The 25145-nt window shown below is 42.6% G+C and overlaps 1 protein-coding gene across 1 annotated transcript in view; it reads left to right on the top strand.

Moving 5' to 3' along the window:
* Positions 1–25145, top strand: part of LOC311144764 (zinc finger matrin-type protein 4-like) — a gene marked incomplete at its 5' end in the record, with an annotated part of 162115 nt that overhangs the window by 62692 nt on the left and 74278 nt on the right. The window contains one exon of the mRNA XM_084180867.1: positions 2799–2888. Coding sequence (XP_084036993.1) covers positions 2799–2888 — 90 coding nt within the window. The remainder of the gene's footprint in view (positions 1–2798; positions 2889–25145) is intronic.

The following is a 25145-nucleotide window of genomic DNA, read 5'->3' as shown; positions in this document are numbered from 1 at the left end:
TTTGGGATGCACAGAGTGGAAAGAGAAACTCTACCTCTCTTTTCAAGATGAAATTAAGGTTTTTAAAAGTAATTCCTGCATTGAATACTTCACTGGTGCACTTCAACCTCTTCTTTGACCCCTTCTTTCATTTTTGGGAGCTGGCAATCTGTAAACCTGTAGTGAAGTTATTTGAAGATAAACTGAATGGGGAATCAATTGTCCTCTCCCTCGCTTCCTCCCTCCATCACTCTGTCCTCACCTCACCCCTCTTTTCCTTCATCCATTCCCACCCCAGCCCAAAAGCAGCTCTGTCTGTCTGCTGCCAAAGTGGAGGGATCAATGGGTCTGTGATGTGATGAGGGCCTCTTGCTCCTTTAATGGAAGCTGTAGTAATTATTAATGAGATCCAGTGTCAGACAGCCTGGGTCCCAAATTGCACCATATATTCTCTCTCAATATGTACACTGAGTGTACAAAACTTTAGGAACACCTGCTCTTTCCATGACATAGACTGACCAGGTGAATCCAGGTGAAGGCTATGATCCCTTATTGATGTCATTTGTTAAATCCACTTCAATCAGTGTAGATGAAGGGGAGGAGACAGGTTAAAGAAGGAGTTTTAAGCCATGAGACAATTGCGACATGGATTATGTATGTGTTCCATTCAGTGGCGGAATGGGCAAGACAAAAGATTTAAGTACCTTTGAACCAAGTATGGTATTAGGTGCCAGGTGCACCGGTTTGTGTCAAGAACTGCAACGCTGCTGGGTTTTTCACGCTCAACAGTTTCCTGTGTGTATCAAGAATGGTCCACCACCCAAAGGACATCCAGCCAATTTGACACATCTGTGGGAAGCATTAGAGTCAACATGGGCCAGCATCACTGTGGAACGCTGTTGATACCTTGTAGAGTCCATGGCCCGACGAATTGAGGCTGTTCTGAGGGCAAAAGGAAGTGCAACTCAATATTATGATGTTCCTAATGTTTTGTACACTCAGTGTATATTCTCTCTATATACACTGAACAAAAATATAAATGCAACATGCAACAATTCCAAAGACTTTACTTAGTTACAGTTCATTTAAGGAAATCAGTCAATTGAAATTAACCCTAACCTATGGATTTCACATGACTGGGAATCAGATATGCATCTGTTGGTCATAGATACCTTTAGAAAAAGGTAGGGACGTGGATCAGAAAACCAGTCAGTATCTGGTGTGACCACCAATTGCCTCACGCAGCACGAAACATCTCCTTCGCATATAGTTGATCAGCCTGTTGAATGTGGCCTGTGGAATGTTGTCCCACTCCTCTTCAATGGCTGTGCGAAGTTGCTGGATATTGGCAGGAACTGGAACACCCTGTCATACACGTCGATCCAGAGCATCCCAAACATGTTCAATGGGTGACATGTCTGGTGAGTATGAAGGCCATGGGATAACTGGGACATTTTCAACTTCCAGGAATTGTGTACAGATCCTTGCGACATGGGGCTGTGCATTATTATGCTGAAACATGAGGTGATGGCAGCGGATTAATGGCACAACAATGGGCCTCAGGATCTCGTCACGGTATCTCTGTGCATTCAAATTGCCATTGATAAAATGCAATTGTGTTCGTTGTCTGTAGCATATGCCTGCCCATACCAAAACCACACCGCCACCATGGGGCATTTTGTTCAGAACGTTGACATCAGCAAACTGCTCGCCTACATGATGCCATACATGCTGTCTGTCATCTGCCCGGTACAGTTGAAACCGGGATTCATCCGTGAAGAGCACACTTTTCCAGCGTGCCAGTGGCCATCGAAGGTGAGCATTTGCCCACTGAATTTGACTATGACACCGAACTGCAGTCAGGTCAAGACCCTGGGGAGGACAAAGAGCACCAGATGAACTTCCCTGAGACGGTTTCTGACAGTTTGTGCAGAAATTCTTCGGTTGTGCAAAACCACAGTTTCATCAGCTGTCCGGGTGGCTGGTCTCAGACGATCCAGCAGGTGAAGAAGCCGAATGGGGAGGTCCTGGGCTGGCGTGGTTACATGTGGTCTGCGATTGTGAGGCTGGTATTGCCAAATTCTCTAAAACAATGTTGGAGGCGGCTTATGGTAGATAAATGAACATTCAATTCTCTGGCAACAGCTGTGGTGGACTTTCCTGCAGTCAGCATGCCAATTGCGTGTTCCCTCAACTTGAGACATCTGTAGCATTGTGTTGTGTGACAAAACTGCACATTTTAGGGTGGCCTTTTATTGTTCCCAGCGCAAGGTGCATCTGTGTAATGATCATGCTGTTTAATCAGCTTCTTGATATGCCACACCTGTCAGGTGGATGGATTGGGAAAGGAGAAATGCTCACTAACTTTGTTTGTATGGAACATTTCTGGGATCTTTTATTTCAGCTCATGAAACACGTGACCAACACTTTAAATGTTGCGTTTTATATTTTTGTTCAGTATGTATGTGTATATATATATATATATATTCTCTATATAGTGTACCACTTTTGATTTAGGGAATAGTGTGCCATTCGGTTAGTCACAAGGTTTTTCTTTTCATAATACAATCTCTTAGCAAGTCTGAATCGTTCAACCACACAGTTCTCAGATGCGCAGTATGACACAGTGCTTTTGGAAGACGTTCAATACATGCAATCTAGACATTCAATATATCTTTAATCTAGACATGCAATTCATGTGAAAGCTTCGGGGGGGGATGGACGCTTTGGGGGGGTCAGATCAAGAAAAATCTGAATGATGGTCTTTTCATGATGTTTCTAATATTTATTGTGTTTATCTCCTATTTTTTCCTTTCTAGAGCCGGAAACATGCCAATAAAGTAAGACTGTATTACATGCTACATCCCGTGGATGGAGGCTGCCCAGCTAAGAAACTCAGAACAGACAATGTGAGTACTACACTGCCTCTACACTCTTAGAACAAAAAGGTGCTATCTAGAACCTAAGAGGGTTCTTCGGCTGTCCCCATAGGAGAACCCTTTGAAGAACACTTTTTGGCTCCAGGTAGAACCTTTTTGGGTTCCATGTAGAACCCAAGGTTCTACCTGGAACCAAAAATTATTCTACCTGGAACCAAAAAGGGTTATCCTATGGGGACAGCCGAAGAACCCTTTTGGAACCCTTTTTTCAAAGAGTGTAGTAGTGTAAATTATACATATGTGTGTTCACACTTTTACAATAGTAAGAATTGGATATCAAGAAAAATGCATGGCCCCATAGATACGAACTCATCTCATCTCTCATAGTCAGAGGAGTGTTAAACCTTTCTGTTGTAATGGACATTCCTGTCATTGATTCCTACCCCTGTGTCTTGACCTTCTTGCCTCTTGTCAGTGGTGAATAGATATGTAGGAACACATTTCTGCTTGGCTGAACCACCCGACGTGGAAGTGACAATGAACTGAAAGCCACAGGTTGCCAGAGCAGAGCAGCTTTCTGTTAAGTGAAAAGAGCACATTTAGGCCGCATCCCAAATGGCACCCTACCCACTGGTAACACACAGGTTGAATCAAATCAAATCAAACTTTATTTGCCACATGCGCCGAATACAACAGGTGTAGACCTTACAGTGATATGCTTACTTACAAGCCCTTAACCAACAATGCAGTTAAGAAAAAAAGTGATAAGTAAAAAATACAAATAATAAATAATTAAAGAGCAGCAGTAAAATAAAATAACAGTAGGGAGGCTATGTACAGGGGGTACCGGTACAGAGTCAATGTGCGGGGGCACCGGTTAGTCGAGGTAATTGAGGTAATATGTACATGTGGGTAGAGTTAAAGTGCAAATGCAAATAGTATGGGTAGCCATGATTAGCTTTTCAGGAGTCTTATGGCTTGGGGGTAGAAGCTGTTAAGAAGCCTTTTGGACCTAGACTTAGCGCTCCGGTACCGCTTGCCGTGCGGTAGCAGAGAGAACCTTCTATTACTAGGGTTGCTGGAGTCTTTGACAATTATTAAGGCCTTCCTCTGACGTTGTTTCCACGTCATTTCAATGAAATTACGTTGAACCAATGTGGAATAGACGTTGAATTGACGTCTGTGCGCAGTGGGTATTCCCTATGTAATGCACTACTTTTGGAAATCACAGTGGGCTCTGGTCAAAAGTAATGCACTATTAAGTGAATAGGGTGCAACATGAGAGATACATCTCAAGTCTCCCATGTAAATCAGAGTACATGGCATTTTTTACACCTTTATGTTCTGCTGTCAGTCCCCGGTCGATACATTTTAGTCATTTAGCAGACACTCTTATCCAAAGCGACTTACATTAGTGAGTGCATACTTTTTATTTTCTCCGTACCGGTCCCCCGTGGGAATCAAACTCACAACACTGGCGTTGCAAGCACCATGCTCTACCAACTGAGCCACACCAGATACATGTTCGACTGGTTATGCTTGTGCTTAAGGTTTTCCTTCTTGTCTGAGAGGAACTACAGGGGAAATGGGTGGTGGTGATGTGCAATTGGGTTTGTGCTAGCTAGCATCTGTGCGCCTATCTATGCTGACTCAAAGCTTTCACTGAGCCAAGACAAAGAAACAGAGACAAACAGTTGTTAAGCTATTTGCAGGTTTGCTTTCTGTTCTGCATCAGGATAAAACATGCAGCATTTGTGTTTCATCAGCTTTCTGCACAATCACAGTGGTTACAGTATTATTATATTTCTGTGAAATAAGGGTTTATATAATATTATCATATCAATGTGTGTACGCTGGGCATTTGACGTTGAGATCCATTGGTGTTGTGGGGAGACGGTGGCGGTGAGAATAGGGCCATTGCAGTAGTGTCAGATTGGGAGTGTGTAGATCAGTGAGGAACAGAGCTGTATTGAAGTAGTATGTCTCAGTTAGAGTGAGTGTGTAGATCAGTCAGGAGACGTGCCTCGGACTCAGGTCTCAAGTGTGATTAGTCTCAGTCTGCTAGCTATCAGTCAAGGAGATCTTCTCCTCTGGACCTGATAAGGACTCCTCTGAGGAAAGAGCTCTATCCCTCTCACTCCTCCTCCTCCTCTCTTTTCTATGTTTCTGTTTCATTCTTTCTCCAATTCAATTTCAATTCAATTTAAGGGCTTTATTGGCATTGGAAACATATGTTAAGTAGATAGTAAATAAAAGTGAAATAAACAATAAATATTAACAGTAAACATTACACTCAGAAGTTCCAAAAGAATAAAGACATTTCAAATGTCATATTATGTATATATACAGAGTTGTAACAATGTGCAAATAGTTAAAGTACAAATGGGAAAATAAATAAACATAAATATGGGTTGTATTAACAATGGTGTTTGTTCTTCACTGGTTGCCCTTTTCTTGTGGCAACAGGTCACAAATCTTGCTGCTGTGATGGCACACTGTGGGTTTTCACCCAGTAGATAAGGGAGTTTATCAAAATTGGGTTTGTTTTCTCTGTAATCTGAGGGAAATATGTGTCTCTAATATGGTCATACATTTGACAGGAGGTTAGGAAGTGCAGCTCAGTTTCCACCTCATTTTGTGGGCAGTGTGCACATAGCCTGTATTCTCTTGAGAGCCAGGTCTGCCTACGGCGGCCTTTCTCAATAGCAAGGCGATGCTCACTGAGTCTGTACATAGTCAAAGCTTTCCTTAAGTTTGGGTCAGTCACAGTGGTCAGGTATTCTGCCACTGTGTCCTCTCTGTTTAGGGCCAAATAGCATTCTAGTTTGCTCTGTTTTTTTGTTAATTCTTTCCAATGTGTCAAGTAATTCTCTTTTTGTTTTCTCATTTATTTGGTTGGGTCTAATTGTGTTGCTGTCCTCTCCCTCTGGCTGCCCTGCTTCTCTCCCTCTTGCCTTAGTCTGCACTTCCAGAGAAGGTGATTAGTCCTTATCACTGTACAGAACCCTGCCTGTGTTTTACATTGTTTAGGCTACGTCCCAAATGGCACCCTATTCACTATCACCCAGGGGGGGGGGGGGCCCAGGACAGAGTTTGGGAAACCCTGTGGTAGAGGATCTATTCATTATCCCACTTTGACTTTGAGTCCTATAGATTTAGCTACGATTCTATACTATATGATACGATAACTTTATTGTCCATTTACATGGAAATGAATCTATTTGAGATGCCTTGTTGGTCCAGCTTCAATGCTCTAGGTAGAAACATGTCCTATGTTCAGTGGTTTTGAGCAATAACTTTGCTGTTGGATTTCTCACATAGCGAGTTCTCTTTGATGACTACGAGTTTACATAAATATCAAAACATCCAAGCTATATATAAAGAAATACTTCATGCAGACCAGTAAAATGTATTACTATATTACCCACTGTAGCGTGTGTGCAATCCTCGATAGGGGGATTAGTAGTTATTAATTTCCCTACATGAACAGACTGCACAAAATAAGCAGCCTCCAAAAATGGCAACTAGGGAAATAGGCTGCTGGAGGTAGCTGAGGCAAATATTTATGTTTTCTATGGCTCTATTTTACCTTTTCAACTGCTTTCAAGATCAAAGCTCCCATGCTGTTGTGTATTGTGGATCACCGTCCTCTGTAATCAGTGTATTCTCTGTGTTAGCAGTGAAAGCTATATCATTGGTCACTTCCCAACAGCTGTTGTGTTCTGCTGTGCTCTCATGCTCAGTGTCCGTGCTGCTGGATGCAGCAGCATCACTGAGCAACACACCAGACCGGAAAACTGCACTGGTCCGCCTTTCATAGCTAAGGTTGATGGTCTGTGTCGTCCAGTGTAGTTAAGGCTGGGCTTTGGGCTGGGTTTGTATTGTCTAAAATGTATAATATATTTTTTACCGTATAATTGATTGAATCAAACTATGACTCAAACTACAAATAATGAGTATCGGAGATGGAGCATCACTCAGTTTCTCTCAGCCTTGAACATCCCACGATGAGCAAGTTTTTTAATATCTGATAACGTCACAGGCCTCTGCTATCAGCATAATCCTGTCAAAAATAACTGAGCGAGATAATTGAATGCTCTATCATTTGGATGAAAAGCAAAGCAGCTTTGACATACAGCAAGCGGGGCGGGAATATATGCATATTTAATATATTACTACCTGGAATAACCTTTGTTGTTGCTTTTCAATGGAATTACAAAGAGAGTATATTAAGAAATGATAGGATTGTTTTAGAGCATGGTTTTTCATTGTTATCATTTACTTTCTTTGAAAGGACGCAGTGTGTGAGCAGTTATGCTTACGTATTAGTTACATAATGTGGGTGGGTGGTCTTGTATGCAGCAGCAATCCCCTTCACTTAAGGCCAGGCACCACAGGCTGAAATTACATTTTTGCTTCTACCTATCAATTTTGAGATGTGTTGGTTTTTTGGTCCATTAATGTTAGTGTTGATGAAAATGTATATTTTCTTTAGTTTATCATACTACTGTCATCAACATTTTAATTAATTTTAACATTTTAGTCATTTAGCAGACGCTCTTATCCAGAGCGACTTACAAATTCCCCACAGCATGATGCTGCCACCACCATGCTTCACTGTGGGGATGGTGTTCTTGGGGTGATGAGAGGTGTTGGGTTTGCGCCAGACATTTTCCTTGATGGCCAAAAAGTTCAATTTTAGTCTCATCTGACCAGAGTACCTTCTTCTATATGGTTGGGGAGTCTCCCACATGGCTTTTGGCGAACACCAAACGTGTTTGCTTATTTTTTCTTGAAGCAATGGCTTTTTTCTGGCCACTCTTCCATAAAGCCCAGCTCTGTGGACTGTACGGCTTAAAGTGGTCCTATGGACAAATACTCCAATCTCCGCTGTGGAGTTTTGCAGTTCCTTCAGGCTTTGGTCTCTTTGTTGCCTCTCTGATTAATGCCCTCCTTGCCTGGTCCGTGGGTTTTGGTGGGCGGCCCTCTCTTGGCAGGTTTGTTGGGTTGTGGTGCCATATTCTTTCAATTTTTTAATAATGGATTTAATGGTGCTCCATGGGATGTTCAAAGTTTCAGATTTTTTTTTATAACCCAACCCTGATCTGTACTTCTCCACAACTTTGTCCCCGACCTGTTTGGAGAGCTCCTTGGTCTTCATGGTGCCGCTTGCTTGGTGGTGCCCCTTGCTTAGTGGTGTTGCAGACTCTAGGGCCTTTAAGAACAGGTGTGTATATATCCTGAGATCATGAGACACTTAGATAGCACACAGGTGGACTTTATTTAACTAAATATGTGACTTCTGAAGGTAATTGGTTGCACCAGATCTTGTTTAGGGGCTTCATAGCAAAGGGGTGAATACATCACTTTTCCGTTAATTATTTTTTAGAATTAGAAAGTTATATTTTTCATTTCACTTCACCAATTTGGACTATTTTGTGTATGTCCATTACATGAAATCCAAATAAACATCTATTTAAATTACAGGTTGTAATGCAACAAAATAGGAAAAACTCCAAGGGGGATGAATACTTTTGCAAGGCACTGTACTTGTCTTTAACTGCCATTTCCTGAAAGTCAGACTCTTCCCAAACGCCAACACATTCTTCTCAGCTTCAGAAGCATCTGCATTCACCAAATTGTGTGTGGTTATCCTTAGATATATTCTCTCGACTTGCCCAGAGGGATATGTTGATATGTTGTAAATATTTTATTCTAGATAACATTTTCTTTGGAAAGACATGGCAAACATGCATTTTACGTACGTCTTTAGTATTTTACAGATTGGAAGATGAAAAAAGTATTTTTCCACAGTCTGCTCTGGACAAGTTTGGTCCTGGAGTGTCTTAACAAAATGAAACCAAAATATTTAGGCTGACGTCATCCAGTGTCCAGATTTTTTTTGGCCGCAATATGTGAATATGTGCATATTTTGAGATATCACCTCATTTGCATATTTTAATAAAATATTTCATATTTTTTTTACAAAAAGGTATTATATTTGTGTCTACATTCAACTGGTAAAAGTTGATTGTGATATGATTAAACTGAGAAAAAAAAGTACTCTGAGGGTGTGGTGCCTGGCCTTAATTTAAACTGGAGTCCTGTCCACAGACACTATGGATGCATCTCAAATGAAACCATATTCCCTAGTGCACTACTATTGACAAGAGCCCTATGGGCCCAAATAGGATGCCATTTGGGATGCAAGCCATGACAGTCAGTTCACTACACTGCTCTAACAAGCTGACATGCTCAGTCTGCAGCCAATCCACTCACAGACAATAAATGGTAGCAAATCACAAGAGAAGAAGAGAAGACTGTCATGGCCATGTCCATCTGCTACTGTGCTGGATCAGCCTAGTGGCATTTGTTACTAATAGGTACATTGCCCCCGAAGGACAGTTAAAATGTCATCCTTAGAGCCGGGCCCTGTAACTCAATGAAGAAGCCATTAAAGAGGATACAATTAGCGACAGGGGAAGACTTGGGCTGATTGAATATCTCATCAGAGCTCCACTCCTATTTAATTAGTGGTGTTTAAATCAACCCTTCATGGGCAGTAGCAGGATAGAGTTCCAGGGGAGGAGAGGAGAGGGATCCGGTTTCAGCAGTGGGAGAGAGTGAAGTTAACCAGTGGCTGAACATATCTCAGTAATAGGACACATCCCAGTGGTAGAACACATCCCAGTGGCTGAACACATCCCAGTGGCTGAACACATCCCAGTGGCTGAACACATCCCAGCGGCTGAACAGATCCCAGCGGCTGAATACATCCCAGCGGCTGAACACATCCCAGCGGCTGAACACATTCCAGCGGCTGAACACATTCCAGCGGCTGAACACATCCCAGCGGCTGAACACATCCCAGCGGCTGAACACATCCCAGCGGCTGAACACATCCCAGCGGCTGAACACATCCCAGCGGCTGAACTCATTAGAAGTTGGCAGAAAAGTTCCTCCATCCTGTGCATTTATCACCTTGTCTAAGGCTATGGTTACCATAATGTTATCCCTTGATGCTCACACTATCCATTGTCATTCTCCATTGACTGTAACAGCAAGTATGAAATGTGATAGAAAAGGCAGAGAAAATAAGCGTTCTCTGTATTTCTTACTCACAAAAATGTTGCTAGCCTGACCTTTCCAGTCCTTTACAAAAGGAAATTTGAGAGCTGTGAAACAGATTGGATGAAACTGGGCTGTGGCTTGTGTGTGTGTGTGTGTGTGTGTGTGTGTGTGTGTGTGTGTGTGTGTGTGTGTGTGTGTGTGTGTGTGTGTGTGTGTGTGAGAGAGAGAGAGCTGTTATCGCAGAGGTTAAATGGTGCATCAAAATTAATCCCACATCCCTTTGGCAACATGTTTCGCAATGACCCATCTTCCATGGGATGATAGCAAAACTGTTTTGTGTTCAGGGTGTCCAAAATAAAGATACAAAATGTGGAGGGTTGAACATATCATATCCCTGCAAGGTGGCGTATTGCCTAGCTATGCAGAGTTTTGCGACAGTAGATTTCCAAATGTAGGCTTTTGTGCATGCTGGAGTAATAAGCGTTCCTATTGATATTGGTTTTGTTTGTTAGAAAATAACACTACTTAGCTAGATCGGGAGTTGCTCAGTATTAGTCTAATTGGATCATAGCAACATGTTGTTTTGAGACAACAGTCAGTCAGACTTCATGTTACATTATTACTTTGTACTCCCCCTCCCACTGATGTTCCTCTGTGAAGCTCCAGTGAGGAGACAGGAGTCATCCTACTACAACCAGATAGGAGGAGACTCGGGGGCCACAGTCACAGCATGAGGCCATTCCTCCTCAGGCCCGCTTTACCTGTGCAGAGAAATTTGATGTGAAACTGTGTCTGGGGCTCCTCTACCTGCCTGCTGAGTAACTGCTGAGGACATCCAGGCCCAGTAGCAGACAGAGACAGAGAGAGAATGAGAGAGAAACAGAGAGACATACGGAGAGAGAGAGACGGAGAGACAAACGTAGAGAGAAATGGAGAGAGAGACAGACAGAGAGGGAGAGAGACAAGGACAGAGAGAGAGACAGAAAGAGAGTGAGACAGATGAGGGGGATCGGGGAGCAGGGACGTGCCCAGGGCTGACGTCTACACAGGTTGGCATCTGCTGGTCTGTACAGAGGTTGGCATCTCCAGGGGCACTGCTTCATGTTGACGCAGTTAGACACATCTCAGACTACTTTGCTCCTCATAAACAAACTTGACTGCAATTCATAAATATATTAGCGAAATTCATTGAAAGATTGAGGAAGAAAAGAAAACTCAGTTTGTAAAATATTAAGCTTATAATTTATTACCGTCCTCAAAGGCTTTTTTTGGTGTTTTTTTAGCACCTCTGGGAGCATCTGTCTGTTTTTAATGAACTTACATGGATATCATTGAATATGTTCTTCTTATGTTGTCCTATTTGTACTTAATTATCTCTAGAGGCTGTTAAAAGAAGAAAGGACAGACATGCTTTCAGGGTTAGTTGTACCCAGTTTCTGCCTCTGTTAGTCACTTGTTTTGGCTAAAAAGGCTTTGGTTTGATGTGTAGGTCTCACTCCAAAACGTATTCTTAACGTCAATGCAGTGCCAGTGGCTGTATGTGTCGTTTGTCAGTTGAAGACTGTCTGTTTCCATATGATTGGACCTGTGAGTCCTTCCTTCCTTGGGATTGCGGGCAGGCGAGGAGTGGAACGGAGGCCCACCAAAAAGAGGTTGCTGATTGGAAATGGCACAGGTGACGTGAACTGCCTTGACTTGAACAAGAAGTAACTGCAGTCTAATGCTTGGTTGCCTTATCCTTGAGCAATATCCAACAGATTGCACACACATCTCTTAATCTCTGGCATGGCTTTGGAAGGCAGGGGACCGGGGAGGGGAGGCTATAAAGGGCCCTCTCCTCTCCTAGAGAAGGATAGGGATCAGAAAGATCAGATACAAAGCCCATAACTCTTCTCTCTCTCTCTCTCTCTCACTCTCTCACTCTCTCACTCACTCACTCACTCACTCACTCACTCACTCACTCACTCACTCACTCACTCACTCACTCACTCACTCACTCACTCACTCACTCACTCACTCACTCACTCACTCACTCACTCACTCACACACACACACACACACACACACACACACACACACACACACACACACACACACCTTGAAGCCATAGAACAGCCACAGCCCATTTTCATCCAATCTGTTTCACAGCTCTCTAATTTCCTTTTGGAAAGGACTGGAAAGGTCAGGCTAGCAACATTTTTGTGAGTAAAAAATACAGAGAACGCTTATTTTCTCTGCCTTTTCTATCACATTTCATTCTTGCTGTTACAGTCAATGGAGAATGACAATGGATACTGTGAGTGCATACTGTGCATGACACAAGTACTTTTTACAACAATTGTTTACAGACAGATTATTTCACTTATAATTCACTATATCACAATTCCAGTGGGTCAGACTGTGGCTTTAATCAGCTTGGAAAATTCCAGAAAATGATGTCATGGCTTTAGAAGCTTCTGATAGGCTAATTGACATAATTTGAGTCAATTGGAGGTGTACCTGTGGATGTATCTCAAGGCCTACCTTCAAACTCAGTGCCTCTTTGCTTGACATCATGGGAAAATCAAAAGAAATCAGCCAAGACCTCAGAAAAAAAATGGTAGACCTCAACAAGTCTGGTTCATCCTTGGGAGCAATATCCAAATGCCTGAAGGTACCACGTTCATTTATACAAACAATAGTACGCAAGTATAAACACCATGGGACCACGCAGCCGTCACACCGCTCAGGAAGGAGACGCATTCTGTCTCCTAGAGATGAACGTACTTTGGTACGAAAAGTGCAAATCAATCCCAGAACAACAGCAAAGGACCTTGTGAAGATGCTGGAGGAAACAGGTACAAAGGTATCTATGTCCACAGTAAAACGAGTCCTATATCGACATAACCTGAAAGGCCGCTCAGCAAGAAAGAAGCCACTGCTCCAAAACCGCCATAAAAAAGCCAGACTACGGTTTGGCCATAATGACCATCGTTATGTTTGGAGGAAAAAGGTGGTTGTTTGCAAGCCGAAGAACACCATCCCAACCGTGAAGCACGGGGTGGTAGCATCATGCTGTGGGGGTGCTTTGCTGCAGGAGGGACTGGTGCACTTCACAAAATAGATGGCATCAATTATGTGGATATATTGAAGCAACATCTCAAGACAATGAAAATGGCTTAAGGACAACAAAGTCAAGGTATTGGAGTGGCCATCACAAAGCCCTGACCTCAATCCTATAGAAAATTTGTGGGCAGAACTGAAAAAGTGTGTGCAAGCAAGGAGGCCTACAAACCTGACTCCGTTACACCAGGTCTGTCAGGAGGAATGGGCCAAAATTACCCCAACTTATTGTGGGATGCTTGTGGAAGGCTACCCGAAACGTTTGACCCAAGTTAAACAATTTAAAGGCAATGCTATCAAATACTAATTGAGTGTATGTAAACTTCTGACCCACTGGGAATGTGATGAAAGAACTAAAAGCTGAAATAAATCATTCTCTCTACTATTATTCCGACATTTAACATTCTTAAAATAAAGTGGTGATCCTAACTGACCTAAGACAGGGGAATTTTTACTAGGATTAAATGTCAAGAATTGTGGAAACTGAGTTTAAATGTATTTGGCTAATGTGTATGTAAACTTCCGACTTCAACTGTAGATGTCCCAGTTTCCTACAGCCGGCTGTTTTGATGTGACACTTCTTAGTCTTCTTATAAGTTTGCTAGAAGTCAACAGAACCTCATGTACCAACGGTTATCTCTGAGAGGTTGTGTCAAACATCTGTTTGATCTTCATTCTCATGCTCTGTACATTTACATTTTAGTCATTTAGCAGACACTCCTATCCAGAGCAACTTACAGGAGCAATTAGGGTAAAGTGCCTTCTTCAAGGGCACATCAACATATTTTTCACCTAGTTGGCTCAGGGATTCAAACCAGCGACCTTTCAGTTACTGGCCCAACGCACTTAGCCGCTAGGCTACCTGCCTGGTGGTCCAGTTTGTCTGTGCTTTAGCCAACTTCTCTCTCTCTGTGTTCATTCATTTTGCTGCCAAACATGTATGGCATGACAAAGATAAGAAGAGTTGGCTCAAGCATATAGCCTACATTACGAGACCAGGCTGGCTAAGGACAGAGTGGGAGAGCGAGAGATGGACTCCTCTAGAAGGCTGTGGACACTGACTTCTCAGATCTGTAACCCAGTAAGGGTTAGATGTGATGTCTGTAGGTGGGTGTTGGCCGGGTTGCTTTCACTTCTCACGCACAAGCGGTCACTGTGGCTGAAAGGAACACTGTGGGAGCCGTGGAAACGGCTGGCTGGGGTGTCAGCACTGAGACTGACCACAGTTAGAATTATACATGAGAACAGAGAGAGCATTAGGTAAAGTGCACTGAAGCAATGGATGGATGATACCCTGAAGTTTCGTTAGAAAGGAAAGTCGAGCAAATGAGAACATGCACAGATCAGATCAAATACAATGACTTGTGGGTACTGTTTCTCCAGGTTTCTCCATTTTAAATGAAATGGGAAAGGTAATCTCTTTGAGCTCAAGTATTCTGTGAGAGAGAGAAATAGAAATGAAAGGAAAATGTCATGCTTTTCCTTGGCCAGGAAGACGTCAGCTTATAGTTACTCCCTTTAAAAGGTGAAACAAAAAGAAAAATACTATTTCTTGAATTTCTCTTTTCCCGAAATGCTTTCAGTTTTCCTCTTCTGAATGTGCATTGAGCTGCTTCTTGGGGAGTGTTGAATTTGAATGGCAGGGCCATGATGGTGTGGCAGCAGCCTTTACTCCAGGTTGTGATTCACAAATACCCCGCCTCACAGTACCAATTGCGTCGTGGAGAATAATAGGTGCTACCCCAGAGGTACATCTTAGGATAATGAACCATTTCGAACATACTGCCAGTGCTAAGGAAGCCTGAAAATGGCTGCATGCCAAGGTGTGTGAGAGAAAGACGATGGTGCTGTGCGTTCTGTCCTCACCTATTATGAGTCTGAAACGAAGAGTGCATTCTGCCGCTTTCTGCCGGCTTCACATGGAAACAGCATTTCCCATTTCTGTACCGTGGCAATTTGAATAATCAATGGGGTTTTATTTGATATTGTTCATGTTGTTTTGTGCACTCCTTCTTTTTGTGAACAGAAACATCAGATGTTGAGTAAACGTTAGTGTACTGTTTGAGGAAGTACTGTACAAACTATGCCAGTGTGTTTCTTAACCTACATGACGAAGAGAAACTACAACAATGATAATGGATCCTTGATCCATCAATATGATCTATTTGTGTTCTACACCTTCGTTGACGTTATATTTTCACTCAGGTAGGTTTGCAACATTCTGGTAACTTTCCAATTCAGAAATCCAGGTTGGAAGAGTCCTGGAATCAGCAGGGAATAAACAGTAAATCTGGGAATGCTCCAACCGGGATTTCTGTAAAACCTCTCAGCTCGAGGGGCCTCCCGAGTGGCCAGCGGTCTAAGGCACTGCATCGCAGTGCTAGAGGCGTCACTACAGACCCGGGTTCGATCCCGGGCTGTATCACAACCGGCCGTGATCAGGAGTCCCATAGGGCGGCGCACAATTGGCCCAGCGTCGTCTGGGTTAGGGGAGTGTTTGGCAAGGGGGGGCTTTACTTGGCTCATCACGCCCTAGCGACTCCTTGTGGCGGGCCGGGCGCCTGCAGGCTGAACTCGGTCGTCAGGTGAACAGTGTTTCCTCCGACACATTGGTGCGGCTGGCTTCCGGGTTAAGCGGACAGGTGTTAAGAAGCACGGTTTGGCGGGTCATGTTTCGGAGCCCGTTGGGGAGTTGCAGCGATGAGAAGTAAATTGGGAAGTAAAAATGTTTAAAAAATTAGAATAAAATAAATAAATAAACCTCTCAACTCAACAGTCCTCAATATAAATATTCAGCTTACAGCCGTGCAGTATGTTTGGTAATCACCAGCCAAGGCTTTCTCAGTACGAGGTAAGGGGTGTTTATTTGGGCTAATCTTATTTCCACAGTTATTAATTACACATTAATTATAAGTAGTCCATTTGAGAACTGCTCTATTGCAGTCAGCGTAATTTCCAATGAGTGTTATGACTGTTTTAGAAAGTTACTTATAAGACATTTTCATGAAGACTCACGCAGCGTTTTATGACTAATTAATTCAACTTTGCAGTCAGTCGGTACTCCGTACACTACAGCAGCTTTCATGCTCAGATGTCACAGAGCAGAGCTGCCAATCACAATCTCCTCAAAGTCATTCCGTCTGCTAGGCCATCCATGGTGTGAAGTGTGCTTTACATTGGATGTTCATTTTTTTTATCCCTTCATTGAACACTGAGCAGTAGATGAACGATGTGAGAAAGGCTGCTACTGGTAACCCATTTCAAATTAAAGTGTATAAGATGATAAATGTCAACGCTCATTTTGCCAACGTTAGAATTCATTGTCATAGTTCTTCTTTGTAACCAAGCGTGGAAGTTATAATATAATTTAAATAGAATAGGGCAACTGTCTGTATTCTCTGACCATAATTTGCTTTGTTCTCATAATTTCACTGTAATTCCTCTCATCGAGGTCTTTAAGCATCATCAGGTGAACAAAGTGCATGTGTATGTGTGAGAGAGAGAAGCACTGAAGGCAGGCCAAGGGCGGGGGTGGTGTGTGTCAGTGGCGGCCACTGATTGGCTGAATACCCGGGGTGCAAGGTAGTTGTTGTTGTCAACAAAGCAGCAAGACAGAAATATGATGCCAAATTTTCGAACTACCAGTAGTTTCTTTGAGAAGATATATAAAGCGATTTGTGCATTTGAACAACAGCATAAATACACCTATTTCACTTTTGCATGTCAAAAAGCGAATGACCACTGCTGCACATGCTGCCACTGTTTTGAACAGATAGAATTATAACATTTCGAACGAGCAGCCAGCTCACGAAAGAACGAGTGCACCAGGATAGTTATCTAACATAATGTCACAAAGCATGATGCGCTAGCTAGTTAATTTTCATTCTGAAATAACTTCATATTTCCGAGTTAGTCAGACATTAGTTTAGAAAGACTTGAAATTGGCATGGGAGCTAACTATCTAGGAAGCTACCAGCTAGCTGTAGCTTATCAATGGTAGATAGCTAACTGATTAATTTGACAAGAAATCAACCAAACTATTTCTCAATCACATCATATGCATATATATTTACATTGTCATAGTTCTTCTTTGTAACCAAGCGTGGAAATTATAATATAATTTAAATAGAATAGGGCAACTGTCTGTATTCTCTGACCATAATTTGCTTTGTTCTCATAATTTCACTGTAATTCCTCTCATCGAGGTCTTTAAGCATCATCAGGTGAAACAAAGTACAGTTCATGTCCTTTGTTTTCATTGGTAGTTGGTACTGGCTGTTGTGTAATCACACACACACACACACACAGAGATGTATAATGTGAAGGTCAAGGTTTTTTGTGCTTGAGAGAGATGAGAGCAGCAGTGATTAAATGTCTGGACCACTCAGTGAACCCCTCCCTGCCTGCCTCCCTGCATGGCCTCAGCTGACAGCAATAGACTACATTGTCCCAGTCTATATTAGGATCAACTTTTTGTCGGTTACCCTTGCACTTGGCTGTCCTACTTCCCCCAATGTGCCTGGAGGGAGATCAGCCAAAGTAGTGAGTGGCTACGTCCCAAATGGCACCCTATTCCCTACGTTATGCGCTACTTCTGACTGAGCCCTATAGGCCCTGGTAAAAAGTAGTGTACTATATAGGGGATAGGGTGCCATTTGGGACGTAGCCAGAATAGTGAGCTTTCCCTGCCCTACAGTAATAGACCCAGCATCATATCAGCTATGCAGGCAGGGCCGGAACAGCCGTACGGAGTCTCCAGGAGCACGAACGCGCGCACGCGCTTACACACACACACACACACTGCTGGAAATCGATGGCAACCTAGAGTCTGGTTCAGTGGACAGTAGAACATGCTGTGGTGGTAGCAGTAGCATGTAAACGTCCAGTGCAGAAAGGTATCACACATCTCTTATTTTATAGCGCAAACACAGACGACCAAGGATATGCTGCTGCTTCGCTTATACTAAGATGAAAATGTGCAGCTACGGCGTTGACAGCAAAGATAATTTACCGCTTGCAAATCAAAAATATGATTTTATAATGACTCACATGAATGGGAATCAGGTAGCATTTCGGCTGAAATGCAGTGTGTATCTCTCGCTCTCTCTCTCTCTCCTCTCTCTCTCTGTCTCTGTCTCATTCTTTGTTTCTGTTTCTCTCTCTTTCTCTCAGCAACACATTCTCAAAGTGCAATGCAGCAGTATATTCTGCCAATGCTATGTTAAATATTGCGTCAAGATTACAGAAAAGCCTACACTAACTATACATGACTGCTGAAATATGTTAGAGATTGTATCGGTTGTGCTACAGTTGAGTCATGGGTTTTCCTGTATATAGCCTCCCTACTGTTATTTTATTTTAATGCTGCTCTTTAATTATGTTTTATTTATATTTTTTACTTAACACTTATTTTTCTTAAAACTGCATTGTTGGTTAAGGGCTTGTAAGTAAGCATTTCACTGTAAGATCTACATTTGTTGTATTCGGCGCATGTGGCAAATAAAATTTGATTTGATTCATGACAGTCTCATCTAAAATACTTAATTTTTTAAGTGTAACATTGCTGAAGTTTACAAGTTCTCACCGCCTATTGGTTTCATATGAAGGATTTAGTGTGCCGCTACATCAATAGCTTATATGTAAATGCAAATGCTAAGCCTAACCCTTCCTATAACTATTGGTTTCATATGTAAATGAAGATGGTAGTGCTTCCTTCTTGACAGAGAGTTCTACCTAATGGCTAAGTATAAACACCATGCAACCTGGCTGGCAGCACAGAAACAGCGTGCAGTTACCTCAGTGTTAATTAGATTCTCTGAAATTACCCACTCTCATTTATCTTGTATTAAATAACCATGAAATGATGATTGACTCAGATTTATTTTAGGGGAATCTAATTTCCTTATATATTTTGGTCTCATTTTCCATTTATTTTCATTCTTAATGGTATGTTTTATGACATGATATGAGATGGTAGCCTGTTCTACATTAACTGTTGGGGTGAGGTAGGTAAGGGAAATGTGTGTGTGCATGTGTATGAGTGAGAGAGAGAAGCACTGAAGGACAGGCCGAGGGCGGGGGTGGTGTGTGTCAGCGGTGTGTGTTGGCTGAATACCCGGGGCGCAAGGTTGTTGACAGAAATATGATGCCAAATTTTCGAACTACCAGTAGTTTCTTTGAGAAGATATGTAAAGTGATCTGTGCATTTGAACAACAGCATAAATACACCTATTTCACTTTTGCATGTCAAAAAGCGAATGACCACTGCTGCACATGCTGCCGCTGTTTTGAACAGATACAATTATAACATTTTGAACGAGCAGCCAGCTCACGAAAGAACGAGTGCACCAGGATAGTTATCTAACATAATATCACAAAGCATGATGCGCTAGCTAGTTAATTTTCATTCTGAAATAACTTCATATTTCAGAGTTCGTCAGATATTAGTTTAGAAAGACTTGAAATTGGCATGGGAGCTAACTAGCTAGCAAGCTAGCAGTTAGCTGTAGCTTATCAATGGTAGATGGCTAACTGATTAATTTGACAAGAAATCAACCAAACTATTTCTCAATCCCATCATATGCATATATACAGTGGGGGAAAAAAGTATTTAGTCAGCCACCAATTGTGCAAGTTCTCCCACTTAAAAAGATGAGAGAGGCCTGTAATTTTCATTATAGGTACACGTCAACTATGACAGACAAATTGAGAGAAAAAAATCCAGAAAATCACATTGTAGGATTTTTTATGAATTTATTTGCAAATTATGGTGGGAAATAAGTATTTGGTCACCTACAAACAAGCAAGATTTCTGGCTCTCACAGACCTGTAACTTCTTCTTTAAGAGGCTCCTCTGTCCTCCACTCGTTACCTGTATTAATGGAACCTGTTTGAACTTGTTATCAGTATAAAAGACACCTGTCCACAACCTCAAACAGTCACACTCCAAACTCCACTATGGCCAAGACCAAAGAGCTGTCAAAGGACACCAGAAACAAAATTGTAGACCTGCACCAGGCTGGGAAGACTGAATCTGCAATAGGTAAGCAGCTTGGTTTGAAGAAATCAACTGTGGGAGCAATTATTAGGAAATGGAAGACATACAAGGCCACTGATAATCTCCCTCGATCTGGGGCTCCACGCAAGATCTCACCCCGTGGGGTCAAAATGATCACAAGAACGGTGAGCAAAAATCCCAGAACCACACGGGGGGACCTAGTGAATGACCTGCAGAGAGCTGGGACCAAAGTAACAAAGCCTACCATCAGTAACACACTACGCCGCCAGGGACTCAAATCCTGCAGTGCCAGACGTGTCCCCCTGCTTAAGCCAGTACATGTCCCGTCTGAAGTTTGCTAGAGTGCATTATGATGATCCAGAAGAGGATTGGGAGAATGTCATATGGTCAGATGAAACCAAAATATAACTTTTTGGTAAAAACTCAACTCGTCGTGTTTGGAGGACAAAGAATGCTGAGTTGCATCCAAAGAACACCATACCTACTGTGAAGCATGGGGGTGGAAACATCATGCTTTGGGGCTGTTTTTCTGCAAAGGGACAAGGACGACTGATCCGTGTAAAGGAAAGAATGAATGGGGCCATGTATCGTGAGATTTTGAGTGAAAACCTCCTTCCATCAGCAAGGGCATTGAAGATGAAACATGGCTGGGTCTTTCAGCATGACAATGATCCCAAACACACCGCCCGGGCAACGAAGGAGTGGCTTCGTAAGAAGCATTTCAAGGTCCTGGAGTGGCCTAGCCAGTCTCCAGATCTCAACCCCATAGAAAATCTTTGGAGGGAGTTGAAAGTCCGTGTTGCCCAGCGACAGCCCCAAAACATCACTGCTCTAGAGGAGCTCTGCATGGAGGAATGGGCCAAAATACCAGCAACAGTGTGTGAAAACCTTGTGAAGACTTACAGAAAACGTTTGACCTGTGTCATTGCCAACAAAGGGTATATAACAAAGTATTGAGAAACTTTTGTTATTGACCAAATACTTATTTTCCACCATAATTTGCAAAAAATCATTAAAAATCCTACAATGTGATTTTCTGGATATTTTTTTCTCATTTTGTCTGTCATAGTTGACGTGTACCTATAATGAAAATTACAGGCCTCTCTCATCTTTTTAAGTGGGAGAACTTGCACAATTGGTGGCTGACTAAATACTTTTTTCCCCCACTGTATTTCTATTCCGGACTCTGACATTGCTCGTCCTAATATTTCTTAATTCCATTATTTTACTTTAGATTTGCATGTATTGTTAGATTACTGCACTGTTTGAGCTAGGAACTCCCGCAATAACATCTGCTAAATACACTGCTCAAAAAAATAAAGGGAACACTAAAATAACACATCCTAGATCTGAATGAATGACATAATCTTATTAAATACTTTTTTCTTTACATAGTTGAATGTGCTGACAACAAAATCACACAAAAATTATCAATGGAAATCAAATTTAGCAACCCCATGGAGGTCTGGATTTGGAGTCACCCTCAAAATTAAAGTGGAAAACCACACTACAGGCTGATCCAACTTTGATGTAATGTCCTTAAAACAAGTCAAAATGAGGCTCAGTAGTGTGTGTGTGGCCTCCATGTGCCTGTATGACCTCCCTACAATGCCTGGGCATGCTCCTGATGAGGTGGCGGATGGTCTCCTGAGGGATCTCCTCCCAGACCTGGACTAAAGCATCCATCAACTCCTGGACAGTCTGTGGTGCAACGTGGCGTTGGTGGATGGAGTGAGACATGATGTCCCAGATGTGCTCAATTGGATTCAGGTCTGGGGAACGGGCGGGCCAGTCCATAGCATCAATGCCTTCCTCTTGCAGGAACTGCTGACACACTCCAGCCACATGAGGTCTAGCATTGTCTTGCATTAGGAGGAACCCAGGGCCAACCGCACCAGCATATGGTCTCACAAGGGGTCTGAGGATCTCATCTCGGTACCTAATGGCAGTCAGGCTACCTCTGGCGAGCACATGGAGGGCTGTGCGGCCCCCCAAAGAAATGCCACCCCACACCATGACTGACCCACCGCCAAACCGGTCATGCTGGAGGATGTTGCAGGCAGCAGAACGTTCTCCACGGCGTCTCCAGACTCTGTCACGTCTGTCACATGTGCTCAGTGTGAACCTGCTTTCATCTGTGAAGAGCACAGGGCGCCAGTGGCGAATTTGCCAATCTTGGTGTTCTCTGGCAAATGCCAAACGTCCTGCACGGTGTTGGGCTGTAAGCACAACCCCCACCTGTGGACGTTGGGCCCTCATACCACCCTCATGGAGTCTGTTTCAGACCGTTTGAGCAGACACATGCACATTTGTGGCCTGCTGGAGGTCATTTTGCAGGGCTCTGGCAGTGCTCCTCCTGCTCCTCTTTGCACAAAGGCGGAGGTAGCGGTCCTGCTGCTGGGTTGTTGCCCTCCTACGGCCTCCTCCACGTCTCCTGATGTACTGGCCTGTCTCCTGGTAGCGCCTCCATGCTCTGGACACTACGCTGACAGACACAGCAAACCTTCTTGCCACAGCTCGCATTGATGTGCCATCCTGGATGAGCTGCACTACCTGAGCCACTTGTGTTGGTTGTAGACTCCGTCTCATGCTACCACTAGAGTGAAAGCACCGCCAGCATTCAAAAGTGACCAAAACATCAGCCAGGAAGCATAGGAACTGAGAAGTGGTCTGTGGTCACCACCTGCAAAACCAGTCCTTTATTGGGGGTGTCTTGCTAATTGCCTATAATTTCCACCTGTTGTCTATTCCATTTGCACAACAGCATGTGAAATGTATTGTCAATCAGTGTTGCTTCCTAAGTGAACAGTTTGATTTCACAGAAGTGTGATTGACTTGGAGTTACATTGTGTTGTTTAAGTGTTCCCTTAATTTTTTTGAGCAGTGTATGTGTATGCCACCAATACAAATTGATTTGATTTGATTAAATGTTTCTGTAGCTGGCTAATTAATTTGATCATGCTTTGTGATACACCTGGTTTTATGCTGTTTTAATCCACACAACATGTCGCCCTGTCACCTACAATAAAAAAAAATGTATGTATGTATATATCTTTTTAGATCACAAGTGGGGCGCTGCCCCTAACGACCGCTGGTGTGTTTATTAGTGGTGCGCGGGTCAGCTGTTTGTTCACCCACACCCGCCCGCAATTGCTAATAATACATCCGCAACCGCCCGACTATATGTGATAAAATGAAAATCTGAGGTATGCTCCGGACCCTAATTCTCAAATATAGAAGGCTACAGTCAGAGATGGCGTAATGATTATTTTTACAGGGGGTGCAGGATTTTTTTGGCCTAATTTAGATATGTTTCAGCTTATTATTTCCAACATTTTGGTAGGCTATTTTTTTGTCAACTTGTCTATAATTAAATACATGCAGCTTCTCTTCTGTCATTTTATGTTGCCCTAGAAGACTAAATAATCCCTTGCTCACCAGAATAATGTCATAAATGATAGAATGCATGCCTCAATCTAGTTGACATCGGTAAAGTTTTCTCCGTCAGCTCTGCTTCTTTCGAGGAGCAAAGACGTTTAGGGACCGGGGAGAAAATGCAATAATAAAAACAAAAAGGGAAAGATTGTGTACAACATTTCCAAATGACATCAGTTTGACCAGTTGTAAGGAAATAGAAAGCTGTAAAATGATCCACATGTTTCTGATATGATTTCAGTTTGGCTTGGATGCATATTTTATGTGATTGAAATACTATCAGCTTTTATGATGCTGGTAAAGATAGCTCCTCAATGGACGGTCCCTAACTGCTCATTCACATTCTCTCAAGATGCTGAAATAAATCAATAATTTTTTCACTCCTGTTCCCAAGTCAAAATGTACATTTGGTGCATCATTTTACTGCAAGAAATGCTTAATTCTGCAGGAGTTAATATTAAGATTATATGAGAGGTTATACTGTAGACCTACAGTCAGTTTCCATTTAACCAATCTGAACAGTAGGCTAAAGTTCCCGTGATGTGCCATAAGCCTATTTGAAGTCCCCGTGTTGTGACTTTGTGTCGAATTTGTGTACCGCCTCACAATCATCACACATAACATAGCTGGCACTGCCATCAGTCTCTTTTACCACTTCACCAAATCTTTCCCAAATTGTACTTTTCTGGCCCTCTCTTCTCTTTATTTTCAACTCTCCACTTCGCAGCTTTTCTCTTATTGAATTAAACTCCAAAATTTTTCTTACATATCTACCAATTGGTGCACTAGTGTGTTTGTGTGTGTGTGTGTGTGTGTGTGTGTCGTTGAGTGACTCACATTGCAGTATGCATGCCTCTCTCTTTCTCCATTCAGGCTGCTCTCCTCTCAGCACTCACTCTGTGGGAGTGGTAGTAGTCTGCCATTGTTCCTCTCCCTCACCATCCAGACAGAAAGGAAAGATCTGGCCCAGATTAACAGCTCTGGACTAACACTGAGTCTCCGTCTCTGAGAAGCCAGATAGCAGACCATCGGCCTAGGTTACACCTGCATCCCAAATGGCACCCTATTCTTTTTAGAGTGCACTTCTTTGGACCAGAGCCCTGGTCAAAAGGAATAGGGTACCATTTGTGACCGACCGCCACGATTTGGTCTTAAGTAGCAACATTTGAAATGGTGTCTTTTAATTGGATAAAAGTAGAGACTCAGAGCTAGAAAATTGTATATAATACACTGCAGTTGAGGAACAATGGGAAAGTAATTCTGCTTTGAAAGTTGATAAACTTGTAACCCCACTTTTGAGAAAATGGCCCTTGAATGTTTTGGTACACCTACTGGAGAGCTCTTCTTTGTCTACACCCATTCAGTATCGTTCAAACCTTCTTAAGGCTTAGTTACACCCATCTCATTAAGGATTCACATGTGAGGCCATATGATAAACACACGCTATATCAAATAAAAGTTTATTTGTCACATGCACAGGATACAGAAGGTGTCAACGGTACCGTGATAGTACTTGCATACATGCATAGTAGGAATATCAAAAACAAAGTGTCCAGTTAAAAATATGTTATACATATTTTATCGTTATTAGATGACGCTTACCCGACACACTTGTCTAAATTGATGGGTCATGTGAAGGAAATGCTATAACCACCCCTCAC

The sequence above is a fragment of the Coregonus lavaretus genome (genome assembly GCF_964263955.1).
Source record: "Coregonus lavaretus genome assembly, chromosome: 17".
Taxonomy (NCBI): domain Eukaryota; kingdom Metazoa; phylum Chordata; class Actinopteri; order Salmoniformes; family Salmonidae; genus Coregonus; species Coregonus lavaretus.
Note: the sequence above shows the minus strand (reverse complement) of the source record. Positions and strands in the feature narration are given on the sequence as shown.